The sequence below is a fragment of the Passer montanus genome, unplaced genomic scaffold, assembly GCF_014805655.1.
Source record: "Passer montanus isolate IOZ18808 unplaced genomic scaffold, ASM1480565v1 scaffold42, whole genome shotgun sequence".
In the NCBI taxonomy this organism is placed as follows: Eukaryota; Metazoa; Chordata; class Aves; order Passeriformes; family Passeridae; genus Passer; species Passer montanus.
In genome coordinates this window covers 2085322-2104388 of record NW_024369041.1, presented here as the reverse complement: position 1 = coordinate 2104388, position 19067 = coordinate 2085322, and the positions used below count along the sequence as shown (strand labels likewise).

At 38.5% G+C, this 19067-nt stretch overlaps 1 protein-coding gene across 3 annotated transcripts in view; it reads left to right on the top strand.

Moving 5' to 3' along the window:
* PARG (poly(ADP-ribose) glycohydrolase) overlaps nt 1–17651 on the top strand; it is a 57786-nt gene extending 40135 nt beyond the window's left edge. For 2 of the 3 annotated variants that reach the window (XM_039719624.1, XM_039719623.1), the window contains exons 13-18: nt 1381–1528; nt 6498–6576; nt 7393–7501; nt 10049–10154; nt 13350–13478; nt 14227–17651. In XM_039719624.1, coding sequence (XP_039575558.1) covers nt 1381–1528; nt 6498–6576; nt 7393–7501; nt 10049–10154; nt 13350–13478; nt 14227–14399 — 744 coding nt within the window. In that variant the 3' untranslated portion in view covers nt 14400–17651. The remainder of the gene's footprint in view (nt 1–1380; nt 1529–6497; nt 6577–7392; nt 7502–10048; nt 10155–13349; nt 13479–14226) is intronic. The other variant, XR_005628705.1, reaches the window with a different exon arrangement.
* The last annotated feature ends 1416 nt before the right edge of the window (nt 17652–19067 follow it).

Sequence of the window (19067 nt, the reverse complement as noted above, 5' to 3'; positions counted from 1 at the left end):
TAATAACAATTTTTCTGGTGTTGTACTCTGTATAAGGGAGTATTGCCTAGGATGTGATATTTTTTCTCCTGGCTATTTCAAACCTTATCAGACAAAATACATCTGCTCAGATGAGGAGCAGTCCCTGCAGCAGGGAGCAGGATGACCAAGGCAGGACAGTGCAGGAGTCCCCAGTGACCCCAGCCTCAGTGGGCAGGGATGGTGACAGTCAGCCCCTGCTGATGGGCTATGGCCATCAGACAAAGGCACTGAGACATGTCTGGTGAGCATCAGCAGGGCTGGGCTGGCCCACAGGTGATGTGTCTCAGGTGAGGTGCAGGACAGGGTGGGTGTTTGTGTGGGACAAGGCTGGCCCAGGGGAGGCTGCCCAGCACAGTCACAGTGCTCTGGGGCCCTGGCATGCTCTACATATGAGTGCTTTTCGTATAACTCTTCTTATCATAGTCAAGTTTAGCAAATCTTAAACAACTGAAATGTGTTGGTATTGCCAGGATAGACTAGAGGAACACATGCTGCTGTAGTGGCTGGCTCTTGGTGTGCTTTGGACTCTGCCTCCTGGGTCAGTTTGTAATCTACACAGGTGTTCATGTCACCCCAGCAACTTCTGTACCTGTGCTCTCATCAGCTACCTAAGTAAAAATCAGTAAGAAGCTAGTAGTATTTGGAAGATGAAGTAACTTTTTAAAGTCATAAATTTATATGGGCAGTTAATTTGAATGAATAGTAATTACTTTATTGAATAAACCAACTCTTTTTAAAACTGTTGTCTGTATGAAAATGTAATTTACAAAATATGTACTATTGCAGCAAAAAATAGTCCAGAGCTTCTCTATTTCAAGCAGAAACCTTTAGAGTCAAAAATATTTGCCTTGTTCAAGTGCATTTCAAGGACAATTCATAAGAGATTGTTAGTACATTTCAAGAGTAATTCGTTAGAGGGTTTTTTGGGTGTAGAACTATTACAGGAGCAGTGCTAATCTAAAGATACTTCTGTGTTGGGGCAGAATGCTTTTCAAAGGACCAGCTAATGATTCTTCAATGTCCCTAAAAAGAATGCTGTTTTCATCTGTCACATTTACTGAAATGTGTTTCATTCTGAAATATGTGCCTCTTCAAGGGAAACCCACACAACTTGGTTTTGGAGCATTTGAGATGCAAAATTTCTTTTGCTGTGTAATGTCTCATTTGTTGTAAGTTTTCTGAGAAGTTGAATGGAAAAAAGAGAGAGGCATGATCATGTTAATCAGTCTCTCTGCTTGTAGTTTTAAGTGATTGCAGCCACAATAATTGAAATTTGTACAGGATTTTATTTACTTTGGTAAGAAAAGGATTTTTTTTTTTCTTATCGTATTATAATCCTCCTGAATGTGTTTTTGGTAGGTTGATTTTGCAAACCGTTTTGTTGGAGGTGGTGTGACCGGGGCAGGACTAGTACAAGAAGAAATTCGGTTTTTAATCAATCCAGAACTGATTGTATCAAGGCTCATCACTGAAGTCTTGGATCACAATGAATGTCTTATCATCACAGGTTAGTCTTTGCAGAAAATGTTTCACATCAAATTCTGGTTTTATATATACAAAATATATTCTAAGTTGAAGTTTAGTATGGAAGGTTTTAGAAGTTTAGCTGTAAGGATTAAAAAACAAAAGGGAAAAAAAATTGATACTCATTTGACAAAGAGCTTCCTACTTTATCCCAGCTAAAACCACAAGGGACACTGTTCCATAGATGCTTTGTGAAAGGAGAAAAATAAGTGACAGCAAGCAGAAGAGCTTATTTTATCCTTTTTAAATGTGTTTGAGGACTTGGTGTCTTTAGCTAAAGAATGCTGATGGACAATATAGGTAACAGCCACAATTTCCAGCTATTAGCTGATATTGCTTCTCTTATGTTAAAGGATGTGGGGGTTTTGTTCCTCTCCTGAATTTGTAGCATTTGATGCGATCAGTGGGATCGAACACTCTTGAGAAGAGGAGCTACCTTCTGATTACCTAAAAGGGGAGGAAGAGGAAGAGTAGAAAACCTGCATCCATTAGGAAAGGGTAGAAATCTAGGAACTGTCTCTGAAGGATTTTGGTCTTGTAAGTTTCACATGTGTTTATGTTACTTGTAGGTTAGTTATGGTTCCCAATTACATCAAAAACAACCTGCTTCTCCAGTATGTTGCTGAGGGGTTGTGTGTGGAGATATCCTGTCTGTCTAGAGCTTAGCTGAAAGGGTTTTTTGTTTTGCTTCCTACTCTGTCATAGATCTTGTATTGTTTTATTATTCATTGGATTAAAACTGCATCAAAAACCAAATGTCACTGTTAAGAACTGGAGCAGCCCAGGCCATGCTGCATGTCTCAGTTCCATACATGAATGAGCATTTTTCATGACTGAAGAAATAAAATGATGCTATAATACTACTTTATTTACATTGAAGACCAGCTATAAAGAAAATATATATTTACCCAGAGAGATCCTCTGGGTAAATATTATAATACACTGTGTTTATATTTTTCAGTCTGCTGTAGCAAAAAAGGTTTAGTTGCCTGAGCTGTGTCAAAAGTCAAGAGTTTCTGTAGGTATTAGAACACATTTCTTGGAAAAATCCATCAATAGCACTTCTTTCTCTCACATGCATGCACAGTAGAAAATTGAGCTTAAATCTTGCAGGTCTTACTCTGTCCTAAGTTATTGATTGTACTGGGCAGAGTACCTTTTGTTTTCAGTCTTATGCTTGGCAATCTTTTTAAGACAGTGTTTTATTTTGTTTTTGCACTCTGCCAGAATTAATGCCTTTTCTGTGAAAAGTTTTTGATAAATTGGCTTTTGTGATTACATTAAAAAAATGAGTCAGAAAAGAAGTTCTGGGCCATCAGAGACTTCTGTTCTGTATTTTGGATGTGATACAATATTAACATATTTTAAGCACTGTCCTCTGGGAGAAACTTTTTTGGGAAGGGTAAAAACAGAGCACAGCTATCAGTCTGGGTAATAACTGATTAGGGGGAAACACTAAATTAGTGCTTTGAAAGACCTTTCATTCCCCTGCAAACAAAAATGGTGATTTGGCATGGACAAATAAAGGTGAGAATGTTTTTCACTGCAGCAACATTTTATCTTTCTTGATATTTTATCTCCCAGTGTTTTGCAATTAGTATTTGGGATATGGAGTTCTTCTCTAATGGAAATATCCATTCCATCATTTTTATTTAATCCCTGGAGCTTTTCCACCTTGGTTCTCAGCCAAGTCTCTTCTGTGTCACGATCCTCTTGATAAATTACATTCTTTGTGATGCATCTTGACTCGACAGCCTAATGGGTATAACTGTTTAGCTTAAATTTGCAGAGGAGCCCAAGAAATTGGGAGATAAATTAAATTTGTTGTGATTTTACAGTATCTGGTTAAGATCACTGCTATAATGACTATGAAACTGGTCATGCAAACAGTCGAGTTCTTCAACACAGACATCTACCCACAGAAATGTCAGCAGCAACACCAGAGATTCCTACAGCTGCATTTCTGGGTGTGAGTGGTTTTCATTCAGACTTTTTTTCCCTTTATTTTTTCCCTCCTGTTTGAGCTCACACATCCTCAGGCAGCGTTAAGAGCAGATGAAGCTGTGTTCCTTGTTTGCTTTAAATTTACAGATCTATCAATGGCCAGTGGGGACTACATCTTCGCAGAGCAGTTTTGGAGACTTCTGACCACATTAGCTAGGAGCAAATGAGATGAGATGAGATAATTGGTTTGGCTGAAAATTTACTCAGAGAGGAAAATTGGTTTTGAGCTGGATTTAGCTGGCTGATTGTGCCAGTATTGGGAGAGCCAGAGACTAATGGTGGTACAAGATAAGGATTGGAAGAACTGATTGAAAGGGGAAGAAGGACCTTCCTCTCAGTTATGGCACTAAATGTGCCTTTATGTTGGTGACTACAAAACTAAACTCTTGCAATTTTCACATCTACTCTTTGTTTAGTGCTAGTGGTCCTGCCTCTTCAGGGGTATAATTTCTAGCTCATTAGAAATACTGGAGGAACACTATGGTGGGATTTTTCCCAATCCATGGAAACATTATAATGCTGTACAGATCATATGCAAACGTAAAGCTAGACTATGGAGTCTGAGAAAAGTATATTTATCTTTAGTAATAATTGCAAGTCTGTCTAAATGGGTGAGGTCGCATAAACACTGACATTTGGCTGGCAATTTCACTTTTTGTCTGATGCTGTAACTTACAAGTCTCACAAAGGATAGATTTTTGAATGGTACTTACATATACATTCTTTTGACTTTAGGTAAGCTTTTCTAGGTTTTGTAGATTGTTTTTAAAGTTCTGGTGAAACTTTATTTGTGGTTTGCCTTTTTTACCTCTTTATTTTTTTTAATGGGAAGAAAAGATTCACCAGAAACATTAACATATCTGGTTTATCCCATATTGCTTCTGTTCTCCCAGCAAAAGAAGTTTGTAGCCCTGTAGTTCACAGGCAGAAGTATTGCCAGTTGAATAATCATTTTTGTCTGACAAATTTCCCCAGCTTCACTTATGAAAACTCATTGATTTTCATTAACTTTGGGTTTCTGGGACATGACTTTAGAGTCTGTGTCATTTCCTTGAGTTTCTCCAGTATTGATTTTTTTTTGTGGATATATGTGTGTATATGTCTGTATTTGCCAGTTTGTTTGTTTCCTGGTGCTTTTGTCGTCAGACAATACACTTCCATAAAAATTAATGAAAGCAATGAACCTTGAAAAAGCCAGCCTAATACTTTATCATTTAACCTATCCTGGTGCAATATCTCGATGACCTAGAGTTTTCTTTCCCCATCTTAGACACCAAAGGAAATGCTTCCTTTCTCAAGCTGAAAGTTTTGCTAGGTTGTCCTCTAAAGAGAGTTCTCAAGAGTCACTTGAGAACTTCCCTTATCTGTCATTTCTTGCTTTGTGCTTAGACACTTTCATCAAGCCTATCAAGAAAACTGAATTTTACTCATGTCAGGGAAAGTCTTAGTGAAGGCTGATAGCCTGCAATACAATTAGAAGACTGAATTCAGAATATGGAAGCTGCTTGTTGTTGTCCTTTGGCTGAGGGCATGAATGTGTGTGAATACATAGGCATATTTTGTTATCCACACTTTTCAGATGATTTTTTTATCAGGAAGTCAACTTGGTGAGGAATCTCTTACCATCCCACTCATTTTGCATAGCAGCTTTTCAAAATAGCCTTAAGTGAGGTTTGTGTGCCTTCAGAATGATTAATGTTCTAGACTAAATAAATAATGAGTGGGTAACAGGGCAGATGAATTAAATGAGCATTGATAAGTCTTGTCAGTTAAAATTAATATGGGTAAATGGGGAAAATATCTTGACATCTTGTATATCTTATGCATCTTGTATATGCATCATTGTAAACAGTTTTTAACAGCTTGTTTCCCATGCTTGAGACTACTGGAAGTAAACATTCAGGTTTCCTTGTCAGTGAGGTTTAAAGTTAATAGTTTTATGTTTTTGATTGTTCAACTTCAGTTGCATTTTTATTTAGAGATTGGAAAACTCAGATTAAATTTAAACATTTGTATTCTCAGGATATTGCTGATCTGTGCAATAGTTAGGCAGTACTCTTGTCTTAGTAATCAGATGTTTTGTGCTGTCAGTTTGCAATTCTTTAAAACCTATTTCTCCCCATTCTATTTATAGGGATTAAGGGATTGCTTAACCGTTCTCTTCTTACTCTTACTGTTTGTAATTGTGCCAAACTGTATCTGCATGAAGGTCCAAACAAATCAGCTCAGCTGGTCAGAACATGGTGCCAATAGTGCCAAGGTCGTGAGTTCACTGAAGAGTTGGACTCGTGATCCTTGGGGGTCCCTTCCAACCCAGGAAATTCTGTGATTACTTCTGAAAATCAGCTGTTGTGAACTCAAAATGGGGAAAAGGTGTCATTTTGCTGTGGCATTACTTCAGGAGTATTTCTCTGAAGCATTTGTGCAATGCCCAGGTTTTGAAGCAAGGTCCTGAATCTCTATAAAATGAGGTGAGAGGCAGCCTTTTAGAAAGGTTAGGATCCTTTTCTCTGCTAAGATACACTCTGTCTTGGGATAAACCTTTGAAAAGGATTGGTATAGCAGAGCGTAGTAGCTAAAATTAGGTGACCTTAAGGAGCTGCTTTCTGACAGCCTTTAATACTTGCCAAAATCCCCTTTTGGACATTTTCACGAGCAGCCAAGAAGGTTCCACACTGTGTTTTTTTGTGCTGACCACTTCTTGTTGTGTACTGGACAACATACATAGATCTGCATGCATAATGTTCTTTGCTGGGTGCTGCTCTTCACCTGTAGAAAGGGAGCTTTACAAGGAAATCTTGTATTTGTGGTGCAAATACAAATTCTCTGTTTCCCATTGCTTCTGAGAGCTGTATGTTCTTTTAGAGAAGCAGTGATTCCTATAAAAGATTTTCCAAGTGAAAAAAATATGTTTGTATTTTATGTGTAATCTGGAAAATTTGTTTCAGGTACTGAGCAGTACAGTGAGTACACAGGCTATGCAGAAACTTACCGCTGGGCAAGGAGCCATGAAGATAAGACCCCTAGGTAAAGTTCCACACAAGTACTTTAAGTGAAGGAAGAAATAAATGTTAGGAATTTGAAAACTTTTAAGTGTTTCCTTGCATTTGCCTTAATAGGAAAATTGCTTGGTGTTGCTTTCTTCAGCAGAGCCAACAAGCTAAGAAAGTTATGTCATATTAGTAATGTCATACTAATGTTAATAAGTGGTACCTGCCCTGATGTTGGTTCTTAGACCAACATCTTTTACAGTTTAGATATATATGTATTTAATGCACATTTTGCTAAGATACTGACTGAACTATGGTTTGCAATGTCACAAGACACTGATACTAGGGTCTTGACAATGATTCCTCAGATGCCACAGTGCAGCTGCTGTGTGGCAAAATAAGAATCAATACCATGGATCTGAGTAGAAAGCTCTGAGCTCTTGAATTTATTTCTCCAGCAATGTCATTAGAGTATATACAGAAAATTACTCATTTGGTATAGAAACATACACAGTGTACTCTCATTTAAATGTTGGAGGAAGACAGAGAAACACTGACCTTGCAATGTTCTTACATACTTGATAAATAGTGCTGTGTAATAAGATTTGTTTCACGTTCATGCTCAAAGTCTAGCCAGGGTATTTCTAAATTTATGGGGAGGCCTGTCTCATTTCTGATGCTGCTTCCATTCCCAACTCACAAAGAAAAAGTATTCCATTGTCTGTTGAGTTCACCTTTTCAGCTGCTTCTGAAACAGAGAAGCTCTGAAGGGAATTGCTCATTTTGAATCAGGGTTGTATGGCTGATATTAAACAACTAATATAATCTACTTTTCTTCCCCCTCCAATTTTAGGGATGAATGGCAACGACGCCACACTGAAATTGTTGCTATAGATGCATTTCACTTCAGACGTTTCCTTGATCAGTTTGGTCCAGAGAAAATTAGAAGAGAGCTCAACAAGGCCAGTAACTTCTTACAACAGCCTGTAGTCTAATGTTTATAGAGCCTTTTCAAATATTTTTGTTATTGTCTTCATCTAAGGAAGTTCTTGCTTACTGGTGACAGGGATTTGCTGTCCAATGTTAAAGCAAAAGATTGTCAAATGTATTTCTTGTCTTTTGATGTGCTATTCAAAGGTGTATTTTATATAACTTCCAAAAATATAAATGAAACTTGGATATACATTTTGTTAATGCTTCACTGTCCTGCTTCCAAATGACAGGCTGAGTTGGGGTTGTTCATCATGATAGTGACAGTACAGGGAGCAGTGGTTTTAAACTGACAGAGGACAGGTTTAAATTAGGTATTAGGAAGAAATTCCTTACTATGAGGGTGGTGAGGCACTGGAACAGAGAAGGGAACCTCTGGTAGTGTTCAGTCCCAGGCTGGATGGGGCCCTGAACAACCTGAGTTAGTGAATGGCATCCCAGCCCAAGGCAGGCAGGTTGGAATGAGGTAATCTTTAAGGTCCCTTCCAACTCAAGCTGTTCTATGATTCTAAATGATGAGTCTAAGTTCTTTCCCTATGATTTGTGCTGTTGAATCCAATTCAGCTGTGCAGTCGAGGTGGAAAAGGAGGTGCCTCATGTTTTAACATGGGGCAGTTCATAAATATGGTGCCACTTGCTTTTCCTCCACCTTTCTTCCTTGCTCTTGGGCTATTGACATACTGCCTGAGAGTTTATCTTTTCCTATATTGATGTTTTCTTGAGATCAGATCCAGCTGTTCATAAATCCCCTTTATTTTCACAATAGCTGTGAGGGCTGTTGTAACTACATGTGTGTGTATGCATGCCAGTCAGACCTTAGAGTCTTCAAGAAGACTGACAATGCAGGCCAGTTTCAATCCTTTAAACAAAGCTTCTGGGCTGACATTCAAAACTAGCACTCTTCCTACTAATAATTCTTGCACAGTAATCATTATCATAATTTATTCAAAGTTTTCAGTCCTTGACCCTGCCCTGAGTCAGCTGTGTGTGTAAAAACTGCACTTTGCAGTGACTGTGATCCTTGATCATCTCACACATCAAAGTTCCCAGGCTGAAGAGCTCTTTGACAGGGGAGATTGGAACTGTGGTGGACATAATTCTCTTCTCTGCCATCCCTAATTTAGAATCTTGTCCTTAAGTAAGATATTTGAGATGTTTCCCAGTCCTTGGGATTCCCAAACATAATGTTTGGGAACATTGGGTTACTTTCCCAAGCTGTGGCAGGTGCTTTATCATCTGCATAGCCAAGGTTTTTCTGTCACTTGTTTTTCTTGTTTTGCTGCTGCTCTTTTCTTGAAGCTAAAGCAGTCTTTTCCCAGCTTTTAAGGCTGTAGCTTGACAGGGACTAGTACTTGCCATCATTGAGCTGTTTGTGGTTATTGGATCTTAGCTTTTCAAGGCCTTTGCTGTTATCCCATGCACAAATTTTATCTGCTCATATGATGTGTCTGGAATTGGTCTCCAGTCCACCAAGCAGGTTCTCCTAAGTTAATAAGAAGGTTAATGGGCCAGAATTATGGCCTTGCATGGCCAGTATAAGGCATAGGCAGTGAGAAGTGTGTGGCCTGTTCTAGCAGTGTCAGTGCTGTTTGTACTGGGCAGTGGAGTACAAGAATGCTAATTCACTTATACTCAGTGTACCAATTTTTGGGCTCAAAACGTGCTGATGAGTCTCCTTAGTGTGATTCTACATTTACAGATGCAGTGAGCCTCTGCTTTAGCTTGGGTGTTGACTATAAGAGCTCAGTGTAACTATTGTTAAAGCCTCCTGCTTTCTGCAGTATGGGGGGGTATAGAATATAGGATGTATTTTAAATAAATTCAAACATAGGAACGCACAGCCCTAATTCTCAGCTGGAAAGGGAATACACCTTCTTGAAATGATGTACAGTGCTGAAGGACTAATTTAATTAGTTGTGAAACCTTAGCATCTTGACTAAAGTAACATTCATCAGCTTGTTTCTTCATGGTTGGTAATGAAATTAGCCCTACAAAAGATATTTAACTAGAGTTTGTAAACCTCACTGATATATTAGTACAAAATTCTACATCAAAATTACCTACATCAGTGAATTTACGATCTACCTACAATTTTCAGTGTATTGATTTAGTTTGGATTTTTAAAATAAATGATGGTAAATCATTGCAATGTTTATAAGGTGTGTTGGTTTGGCTGATGTTTTTTTATGAGGACTGATTAGTATTTAAGGAAAATTCTAAGACTTGAGTTAATTTTCTTTTCAGGCTATCCTGAAAAGCTTCCTGTAGCTGTGATGAAATGCCTGGGACTCAGGACCTGTATCTTAATTTTTAACTTGGGTCCAAATAAGGCAAAATTCTTCCTGTCTTAATTGTTTTTGTTATTGATGTTGAATTTAAGGGAAGACTAAAGGTGTATTGAAGTAGTTGAAATTTGGTATTGCTAGAAGACAGTGCTGGTTTTTGTTATCATTTTATTGTTTGGAAGCATTGCACCAGGTTGCCTCTCAAATGCATCTCTGACTCTTGTGTGCATGCAGGCCTACTGTGGCTTCTCTCGACCCAACGTTGCTCCTCAACACCTCTCTGCAATAGCCACAGGAAACTGGGGATGTGGTGCCTTTGGAGGGGACTCCCGATTAAAAGGTAAAGCATAGCAATTAGTTAATGTTCAGATTAATCAAATAGCTTACATTTTGATCCTGGGCCATATGTTTTTGTTCAAGTACGTTTTTTGCTTTTGTTCTAATTGATACATGTTTGCCAAGGAATGCCATTCTGTAGAATTGGTACATTAGTGCTGAATTTTAGGCAGTGAGTAATGTGGCCTTAAACAACAAAAGAGCATTCTACTCTGTTCTTTGTGCTGTAGACTGTTATGGTATTTTCAATTTAAAGTTTGGGGCAAGCACATGATGGTGAAATGCTGGGTTTGTGAGGACTTTTAGCACTGAGACCTTCCAAAACACAAACGTGCAGCTTTAGTTCACAGAAGAACATGTTCATTGCAGTTGTCAGTTACATAAATCAGTTGACCTTTCTGGAGCAGACTTTTCAGATCCTGCCTGAAATTCATATCTCTGCAAAGCTGTTTAAAGTACCTGGTAATTTGCAAGGCTTCACAAATTTGCTGGCAATGGTTAATGTTTAGTTTTACTCCTTAATATATTGCTATATGCCAGAGAGGTTTCCAGTCACTCAGTCATGCTGCTTTCTTTCCTGACTTGCCTGCTATATCACTCACTTTCCCATGTTCTTTTATATTTAGAGTATTTGTAATGCAGCAGATATCACATGCCTACATTCATTTAAAACCTTTTCCATCAATTCAAGAACTGATGGATCCTGACATATAAATTCGTATCCTGGTTCATATCATTCTAAATAGAAATTTGCATTTCTTTGTTGTTTCCAAGCATTTGAAGAGTATTTCAAATTTGCTTTTCAAAACAGCTTTAGGTAGCTACAGTGAGACAGTCATCAGGCTACCAGTTTCATTTCTTTCTTAATGTGTTTAATTCATAAAGCATCTATTTTTTTCCTCAATGCTCATTGAGTTCCTGGCAGTTGTTTTTTGATTTCCATTACATAAAATAGGCTGTCAAATGCATATCTTATCAATACCAGGACTAGTATTTACTGTAGGATCTGGGAACACTTGATTTATGTTAGGAAGGTTTAACAAGTACTTCAATTTGCATTAGATCTTGGATCTGAACTTGTAATATCCCGTGTATGTTTTTTTAAAGTAGAAGAAGGATGTCAGTACAGCCATTGCTTCAGGTGCAAGTCCAGAAGTTCAGTGGGATCACATCAGCTGGGTGCAAGGGCCAGGAGAGCTCAGATCCCTCCAGACCCCAGTACCCCAGGCTCTCTGTTACTCTTCCTGTGATGCTTCTTTCTGTACCAGTAGCATGGAAATTTCCCATGGTATTGTGTGTCATTAATGTCCAGAAGATTGTGAAGTCTGATTCTTGACAGGAATTTTGATCCTTGTTTCATAAGATCTACAGCAATTCAAAATAAGCAGTAGGATATTTTTAACATCTTGTAAGTGAAACTGCAGTTTGGAATGAATAATAAGATTCATTAGGTTCTGCTCCCCTGTGCAAGCTAGTTAATTAGACTCTTTAAAAGCTAAACTACTGAAGCTTTACTAAATCCACAGCTGGTTCAGTGGTTTAATTAAAATATCATTCCCAGATTGAGATTAATTTCACATGTGAATCATGTAATTTATAGTTTTGGCTATGGGTTTACAAGAGGAGATTTTTTTTTTTATTAAGAAATGCAGTGTTTTAATAGGTCTCTTTAAAAATGTGTAGATTCTTGAGCTGAGCTCTGAACAGCTTTCTATTTAGCTTTCACTAGCAGGTGGTAATGCACTATGTACACTGTTTCATTTAAAATTAATCTTTACAAAGACAATATTAATCACATTTTAATTAACTCTATTTACTGGATAGAAGAAGGAAGAATTAATATCAGAGCTGCACCAACAGGCTCTGAAGTAAGACAGGCTGCAGCAGATGAAATAGTTGCTGGGATCCATTGGTAAGACTGTTGTAGTTCCCTGAAATGAACCTGTGATTGATTGCACACCTCTGTGGCACTCCAGCCTGGCAGTGCTGGCTGGAGAAAAAGCTGCACTCTTTTATGTTTGGTGCTGCTTAAAAGGGTCCCAGTTTTCTTCTCCCCCTCAGTGTTTCTTCTTCTTCCCCTTTCTTGTTCCTGGCTCTGTGGTCTGGTGCCCTTCCTTGCCTCAATTCTGGCTCTTAGCAACCCTTTCACTCTGCCAATTCATCTGCTGTTCTAGTAGAAAACAATTAGTTTTTATTCTTCATCTGTAACTTTTCTGCCAGTTTGGTGACTAAAATTGGCAGAATGATGTCTGATGAGACCATTAGCACCAGAGAGCTGCAGAAAAGTCAGGAGCTGGGTGAGAAGTGGACCAGAGCTACTTGCTCCAATTGCAGTAGCTTGGCTCAGCAGCACTACTGATCCAGATGATTTCTCAAGGTGAATCTTCAAAAAACTGTTCCCAAGATAGGAAACCTTTTTTCTTCTTTTACATATAGAGGAACAAAGTCTGTCTATATTATAATGTTAGCTCTTGGAAGAACTTGGGATGTAGCTTGGGCCAAGGAGTTTGACAGCAAGCTGGAAGTTACGTGACATGTTTTGCATTGCTGACATCACCCCTCACGGGTCAGAGTAAGCCATCGTATTCCTTGCTGCATACTTCATTGTAGGTATGATGGACACCTTAAATTATGCAGGAAGAGGCTGCAGAACCATAGTTCTTCTCTTGGAGCTAAAAGTTGGGTCAGCTTTCACTTTGCATAGCTTACCTAGTGAAAGGATTGGCTCCATTCCTTCTTACAGGTGGCATAGAATGGAAATTGCCAGGTGCTCATGGATGCTTTTTACCCCACTGCCTGTGGCTGTATGGGCAGCTCAAATCAGGATGGTGGGGGCTGCTCTGTTGCCTTATGCTGCAACAGACATTTATTAGCTAATTAATGGCTGCATGCAGCTTGGGGGCAGACATGGACCAAAATAAACCCCTCTCAGTTTTAAGCACATTGTTTATCTGGAAGTAAGGGTGGATGTCACTAACAGCTCTTGCAGAATGCTCCAACACTCTTGACCTGCAGTGCCTAGCATTGTTTACTTTATTTAAAAAATGGAAGTAATACTTATCTACCATTGTTTGTAGTGCTTTGCAGCATCCATGTGGAAATGGATGCTATGGTTGCTTGCTGTAAAATTAAGCTGTGTTTTTTCTTTCAGCAAATTGTTTTATCCTGTGTTCATGTGTAATCTTTTTTGTTGTTTCAGCCTTAATTCAGATATTGGCAGCTGCTGAGGCTGGACGTGATATTGTGTATTTTACCTTTGGAGATGTGGAGCTGATGCGGGACATTTACAGCATGCATACTTTTCTCTGTGAGAAGGGCCAAAGTATTGGTGAGCAAAAAGAAATCTTTGTGTGCACAAAAGAAACATGACCCTCTCTATAAGTAGATGTTTTCCAATATGAATTCTTGCCACTAAGTCCTGGGTCTCAGTTTCTTTGTACCTGTTTCCAGAATGGGGAGCTCTTCTGATTTGGGATCTACTGCACAGTGCTAATCAGTTTAGAAGACTTCTAGATGCTTTTCTGATTCACTTAGGGGTTATGCTGAGGAATTTGAAAAATAGATATACATGTGGTAGGTAGAAGATTTGCAAAAGCTTTTGATATAACTCAGTAAAGCTTTGAAAAGGGAAAAGCTGCTTAAGGCATTCTTGATATAGGTTTGTTATCTAGTGGTTCTGTCTTGATCCTGCAGGATGTGGTCTGATGTGTTATTCAGTTGCAATACAAGAAAAGCGGTGTATCCATTGTCCTATTGTAATTGTTATGTGTCTTTTAGTTTTTGGGCCAGAAGCACAAAGCTGGGTAATTGGCAATACATTTGTAAGTAATGTGTATGGAAGCTTAATGTTAGGATAGCTTGTGCAGGAAGTTGAGTGAGGCTATCCCATGTTCTGATCAACCTGCAGACATTCTAATTTATACAGTCATCTGCTTCCTCTGTCACTGCTCGTTTAGAGATGTTCCTGGCCACTGTCTCAGTGTGCATGTGCATTTCTAGCCTTCCTTTGCAATCATACATTGCTCATATGGCATGTTCTTACATGGTGTTTAATGATTTCTTTTTGGTTTTTGAAGGGGACATTTATAGGCTGTTGCTGAGATACTACAATGAACAATGCAGAAACTGTTCTACTTCAGGACCAGATGTCAAGCTGTACTCTTTCATATACAACACTCTAGAGTCCTATGCACATTCTACTGATGATGATGAGGAGGATGAAGAAAAAGGGTTGTGTTTTGAAGATTAAAATAAATGTATTTGATCAGAACAATGTTTCTCTCCTCCCACTGGTATATTGTGTGAATTGCTGGACATAATGAATGAGCTGGCTTAATTTATATTGATTGCATTGGTAGTTATGTAAAACACCCAAACAAAAAGCCCCACAAACACCTTTGAGAGACGAGATTTATTTGTTTGATGGTTTGATACATGAAAACCTTGTTCATGTGTGTACAGAAAAAAATTCTTTGGTAAGTCTGGTTGTGTTATACCTTGCTAAGTAGAATATTTTGGTATACATGTACATTTCACTCGAGATGGCTAAATATCTTCAGATTTCCCCATACTCCTTTGCCTTTATTTTTCAGAGCCCTTATGTAGATTTCTCATGGAGGCTTACAGCTGGAGTACAGACAGCCATGTAACTCCTCGGATGATGTTAGAGAGAAGCATTTTAATGATTGTTCTTACTGAAAATTGTCACAATCCTTAAGAGTGCCAAGGTACCATCAGTGTTCTTACCAAAGTTTTCATTCTTTTAACTTAAAATGTCCTAGGTCTAATTAATTTTTTTAAAAATTATTAAAAATTGAAAAGTTCTAGGCAAATCAATGCATTTCACAACTGCATGGTCTTTACCAAATTAGACATAAAAGTTAGCATGAAGAAGTAGAGAAAGAACAACAAGAGTGGAAGAATGAAAAATGTGACCAAAGCTGGAAGCAGAGGGAAAGATTTTCACATGAAGCTCTTCAATACCATTTTGTTGGTGCTATCTGTTACCACATTGAACAAGGTCTTAGTCTATTGGAAGTTTCTCAAGGTTCACTGCTGCTGGCTATATTTGAGTTGAGGTCTGCTAGTTGTGTTCATGTTGTCATATCAGTTGTCCCTTCTCTCAGTATGCATATATGTGAGTATAAGATCCCCATGGGATATGTGAGTGAGGGAACAAATCACATATCAGTGGGAGGAAAGTCTGCAGGCTACAGATAAGAGCATGAGGTCTTGTTAGGGATTTCTGCCTGTGTCATTTTAGACATGGGAGTAACAGTGAAGTGTTGGCAAAACATTTTAAAACTCGTGCTTTTACTATCTGTGAATACCAAATTAGTGTTGCTGTAGTACATTAATAGTTTACAAAAACTGCAGATATATCTGTGATAAAACTTTTTCAGGTCTATGTACAGGGCAGATCCAGTGACACTTTTGTCTATTCGTATTTAAGCCCAGTTTAAGTTTCAGCCCAGATTCCTAAGTTTAACCTGTTCTGTGTTAGATTTTTATTGTCTCTCATAGTTGCTATTACGAGTTAGCAATACAAGTAAAATATGCAGCAGGAAATGTAGTGACCTAAGTTTCTTAATCAATGAATCCTTTTGAGTTATGTCAGATAAAACTCTCCAAGCCTCAAACACACCATGGTAATTAAATGCTGGAAGCTGTTGGCAGTCTGGCTTAGAATAAATCACTCACTGCCTGATCTGCTCTGGGGGAAGCAATGGGAAGGAGTCTGGGTAGTTTATAAATACCTTCATGGAGCTGTACCTTGGCATGAATTCTGAGTGGGCAGCTTGCAGGTGTGTTACTTGGGAAATGATGGACACACAGGTTTCTTCCTGTTCTTCCCACCAGGTGTAGTTTTCTCCACCCCCACCCATTTTGAGGAAAAGATTTTGGCTAGAATTTCAGGCTTTTTTCTGTGTTTACAACCTATGTCCTCAGATTTAGCAGAAATCTTTTCTCCTGCTCCTGGTGTTTCAGTGTTGGCTCAGATTCTGGCAATAGGAATAACTTTTATTAGCTCTTATTTGGGCATTTAGGTTCAAGTATGATAGTGCTTCTAGATGCATTGCTGATGATAGGTGCACCCTGGGAATTATGACAAGTGATGGAAAACTGGTGCTATTATTAGCCAAACATTTTTCACCTTACTACTCAGGATCTCATATAGAAGAGATGAACAGAATTTGTTCCTAAACAACTGGAAAAAAATACAACAAAAAGATTTAGATGGCTAGAAATTACCTCCCCTTTATTATAAATACTTTTTCTTTAGTGCAATGTAGTCATTGTGAGAAGTGATTGGTCAGGTATGAAAAATGTACCAAAATATGATGGAATGAAATTCTACTTCAACTCTAGAAACAGAAAAATTAAACTTTGGAGAGATTCTCTGATGATCATATTATAGGTATGCAGTTAAAAGAGTTCTTGCAGTGTCAAGTGCTTCCAGGATGATCCTAGTCTTTTTATGCAGTCTGTAGTTTCAGTGATACTGAGCATTTTCTAATATGGGGAAACAGCCTTTTGTTTGAAATCATTCATTAGGATATGTTTACCATACCATTTTCTCTAGTGAATTATGCTTGTATGGACAGGAACAAAGGAAAATAACTCCTTTTTCATTTCATGTGTTGTCTGAAAAAGAGTGATATATCCTGGATTCTATGGTGTGTTCCTGATCTCCTGAAGGGCAACATTGTAAGAATGCTTTGAATATGATTTTGATCACAGGCTGGCTGAAAATTATTTTGTTGTTGTTGTTGTTTGTTTGGGTTTTTTTTTAAAGCAGAAGAGCCCAGAATTAGTTAACAGTGGTGTTACATTCCCATGCTATTCTCATTCAATAAAGAGCTGAACTGCCCAGATTGCTGCATGTGAGCCCAATATGTGCTCTACATCTTTCTTTTTCTCCCCAGCCACCACTCCCCGTTTCCTAAGTCCCTGAAATTTTTCCTTTAGCTGGCGATGCCTTCGGTGCTCTGGGGGAGGTGGTGTGGGATGGAGATGCCAGTGATCTCCTTGTGCAGCCTAGAAAGCTTCAGGTTCACTCTTCCAGAAACCTGGTGATGGAGTATTCTAGGTTTGGGGTTTTTTTATTATTATTTTAGGGATGTTTGCTATATGATTTCCAGTAAAAATAAACTTCCTACCAAAACTTTTGTTTTATACTTTTTAGCAGCTAAATTCAATGCTCAGTATGAAACAACAACAGGCAGTCATGTCGATTGCAATGTTGCCTCATAGTCAAGTTTGGTGTCTGAGCACTTCTGTTGTTCTACAGCTCTTGCACCTAAATTGCTCAGTTCTGATGTTTCCTTATCCAGTGAGGAATATCCAATACTGTATATATTAATTTATAAACTGTTGAAGTGTTCCTGACATTCTTCTAAACTTACAGTTTATGCACCATTATATTGTATTGATTTTTCTGGATCTGTATGCTAATGTTTACATAATTTTGTAGGAATACAATTAAAAAATTCTGACTGAAGCCATGTTGTGTAAATTGTCATTTAATGTACTTTCCAGGACAGAAGAATTCCAGCACATTTGAATGCACAGGGTATAATACTGCAGATAGTTCTGGCAGTAAACTGACACATAACACAGAGCTGAGAAATTTATTCTTCCTGTACAGTATCGTGGTAGTTGCTTCTGTCTGCATAACGCTGTAAAACACAATTAGCTACTGTAAAACACAGTTAACCTCTGTAAATTGGAAGGGTATCAGTGTGAGAGGTTTCTTCCTTGTGTATGGCCATATGCAGATATTCTAATGTTCCCAAGCTTTTGGTAAGCAAGTAGATGTTGAATTATACACTGAACTTCATGAAGGAAGTGTCACTAAATCAAAGCAAATAACCCCCTAAAATATATAAATAATTAACATGTGGTATAGGAGTTTTTATGGTTTGTAAGAGTGGGGCTGAGATCCTTCTAAATAAAACCATTTCTAACCTTTTCCATAATGTTAAGGAATTAATTTTTTTTATCATTACAGGAAATTAGGATAAAAATATAATTTGATTGCTCCTAAAGTTTTATATGTAACTGTGCTTTTGAAGTTTGCAGTGTTGATACTAAAGGATTTTGTCCATCAAACAGCAGCAATGGAAGCAAAGATGGTCATTGACAGACACGTTTGGGGGAGCAGGAATGAGCAGGTGGGTGGTGGCAGAGCAGGGAGCTTCCTGCACTGTGCCCAGGTAACTGTGCTCATGGGAATGGCCAAAGGGATCCCATTTTCACAAGCTGTGTTTGGCTGAGCTCTGGATGAGCTGGGGGTTTGGTTGTGTGGCAGCTGGGAAGGGAGTGAAGGGTTGAGGCCCTTCGTGTTGTCCCTTGGAAAGCCCAGGTGCAGGGGAGGCAGAAAGTGCTCCCATTGTGCTGCTGCAGTGCAGAGGCAGCTGCCAGTCTGTCCCAAGCTGTCACTGATCTCACTAATCAGTAAATACCCTCATGAATGCATTTTAAAAGCAACTATAGCCTGTGGAGGTAACCCTGGGGATAAAGCACAATTGCAAGGGCTGCTTCACCATGGACTTTTCCTGGTTTTCTCCATTGTCTTCCCACCTATGTCAGTGCTTGGAGAAAGGAATTCCAGACACCTGAATTTCACAACTTTTCATGTTTACATTCACATTCTGCATCCTCTCATCCTGAGCAGCTTTCTGTGACAGAAGGATGGACAGATGGATGTCAGACTTTGGGATTCCAAAAGCTGTTGCAAACTCTGTCAGGTTCACTGAGGTAATTGTATATTAGCCAATGTAGGGTGATGCAATGTTTGCTCTGGATGGATGACTTGTGTTTTTTTCTTTCTTTGTATTTTTTTTTCTTTTTAATATCTGCATAAAGTCATCTTTTGCTGTTTTGTGGCACCTCTGTGACAAGAGTGAGAACATCC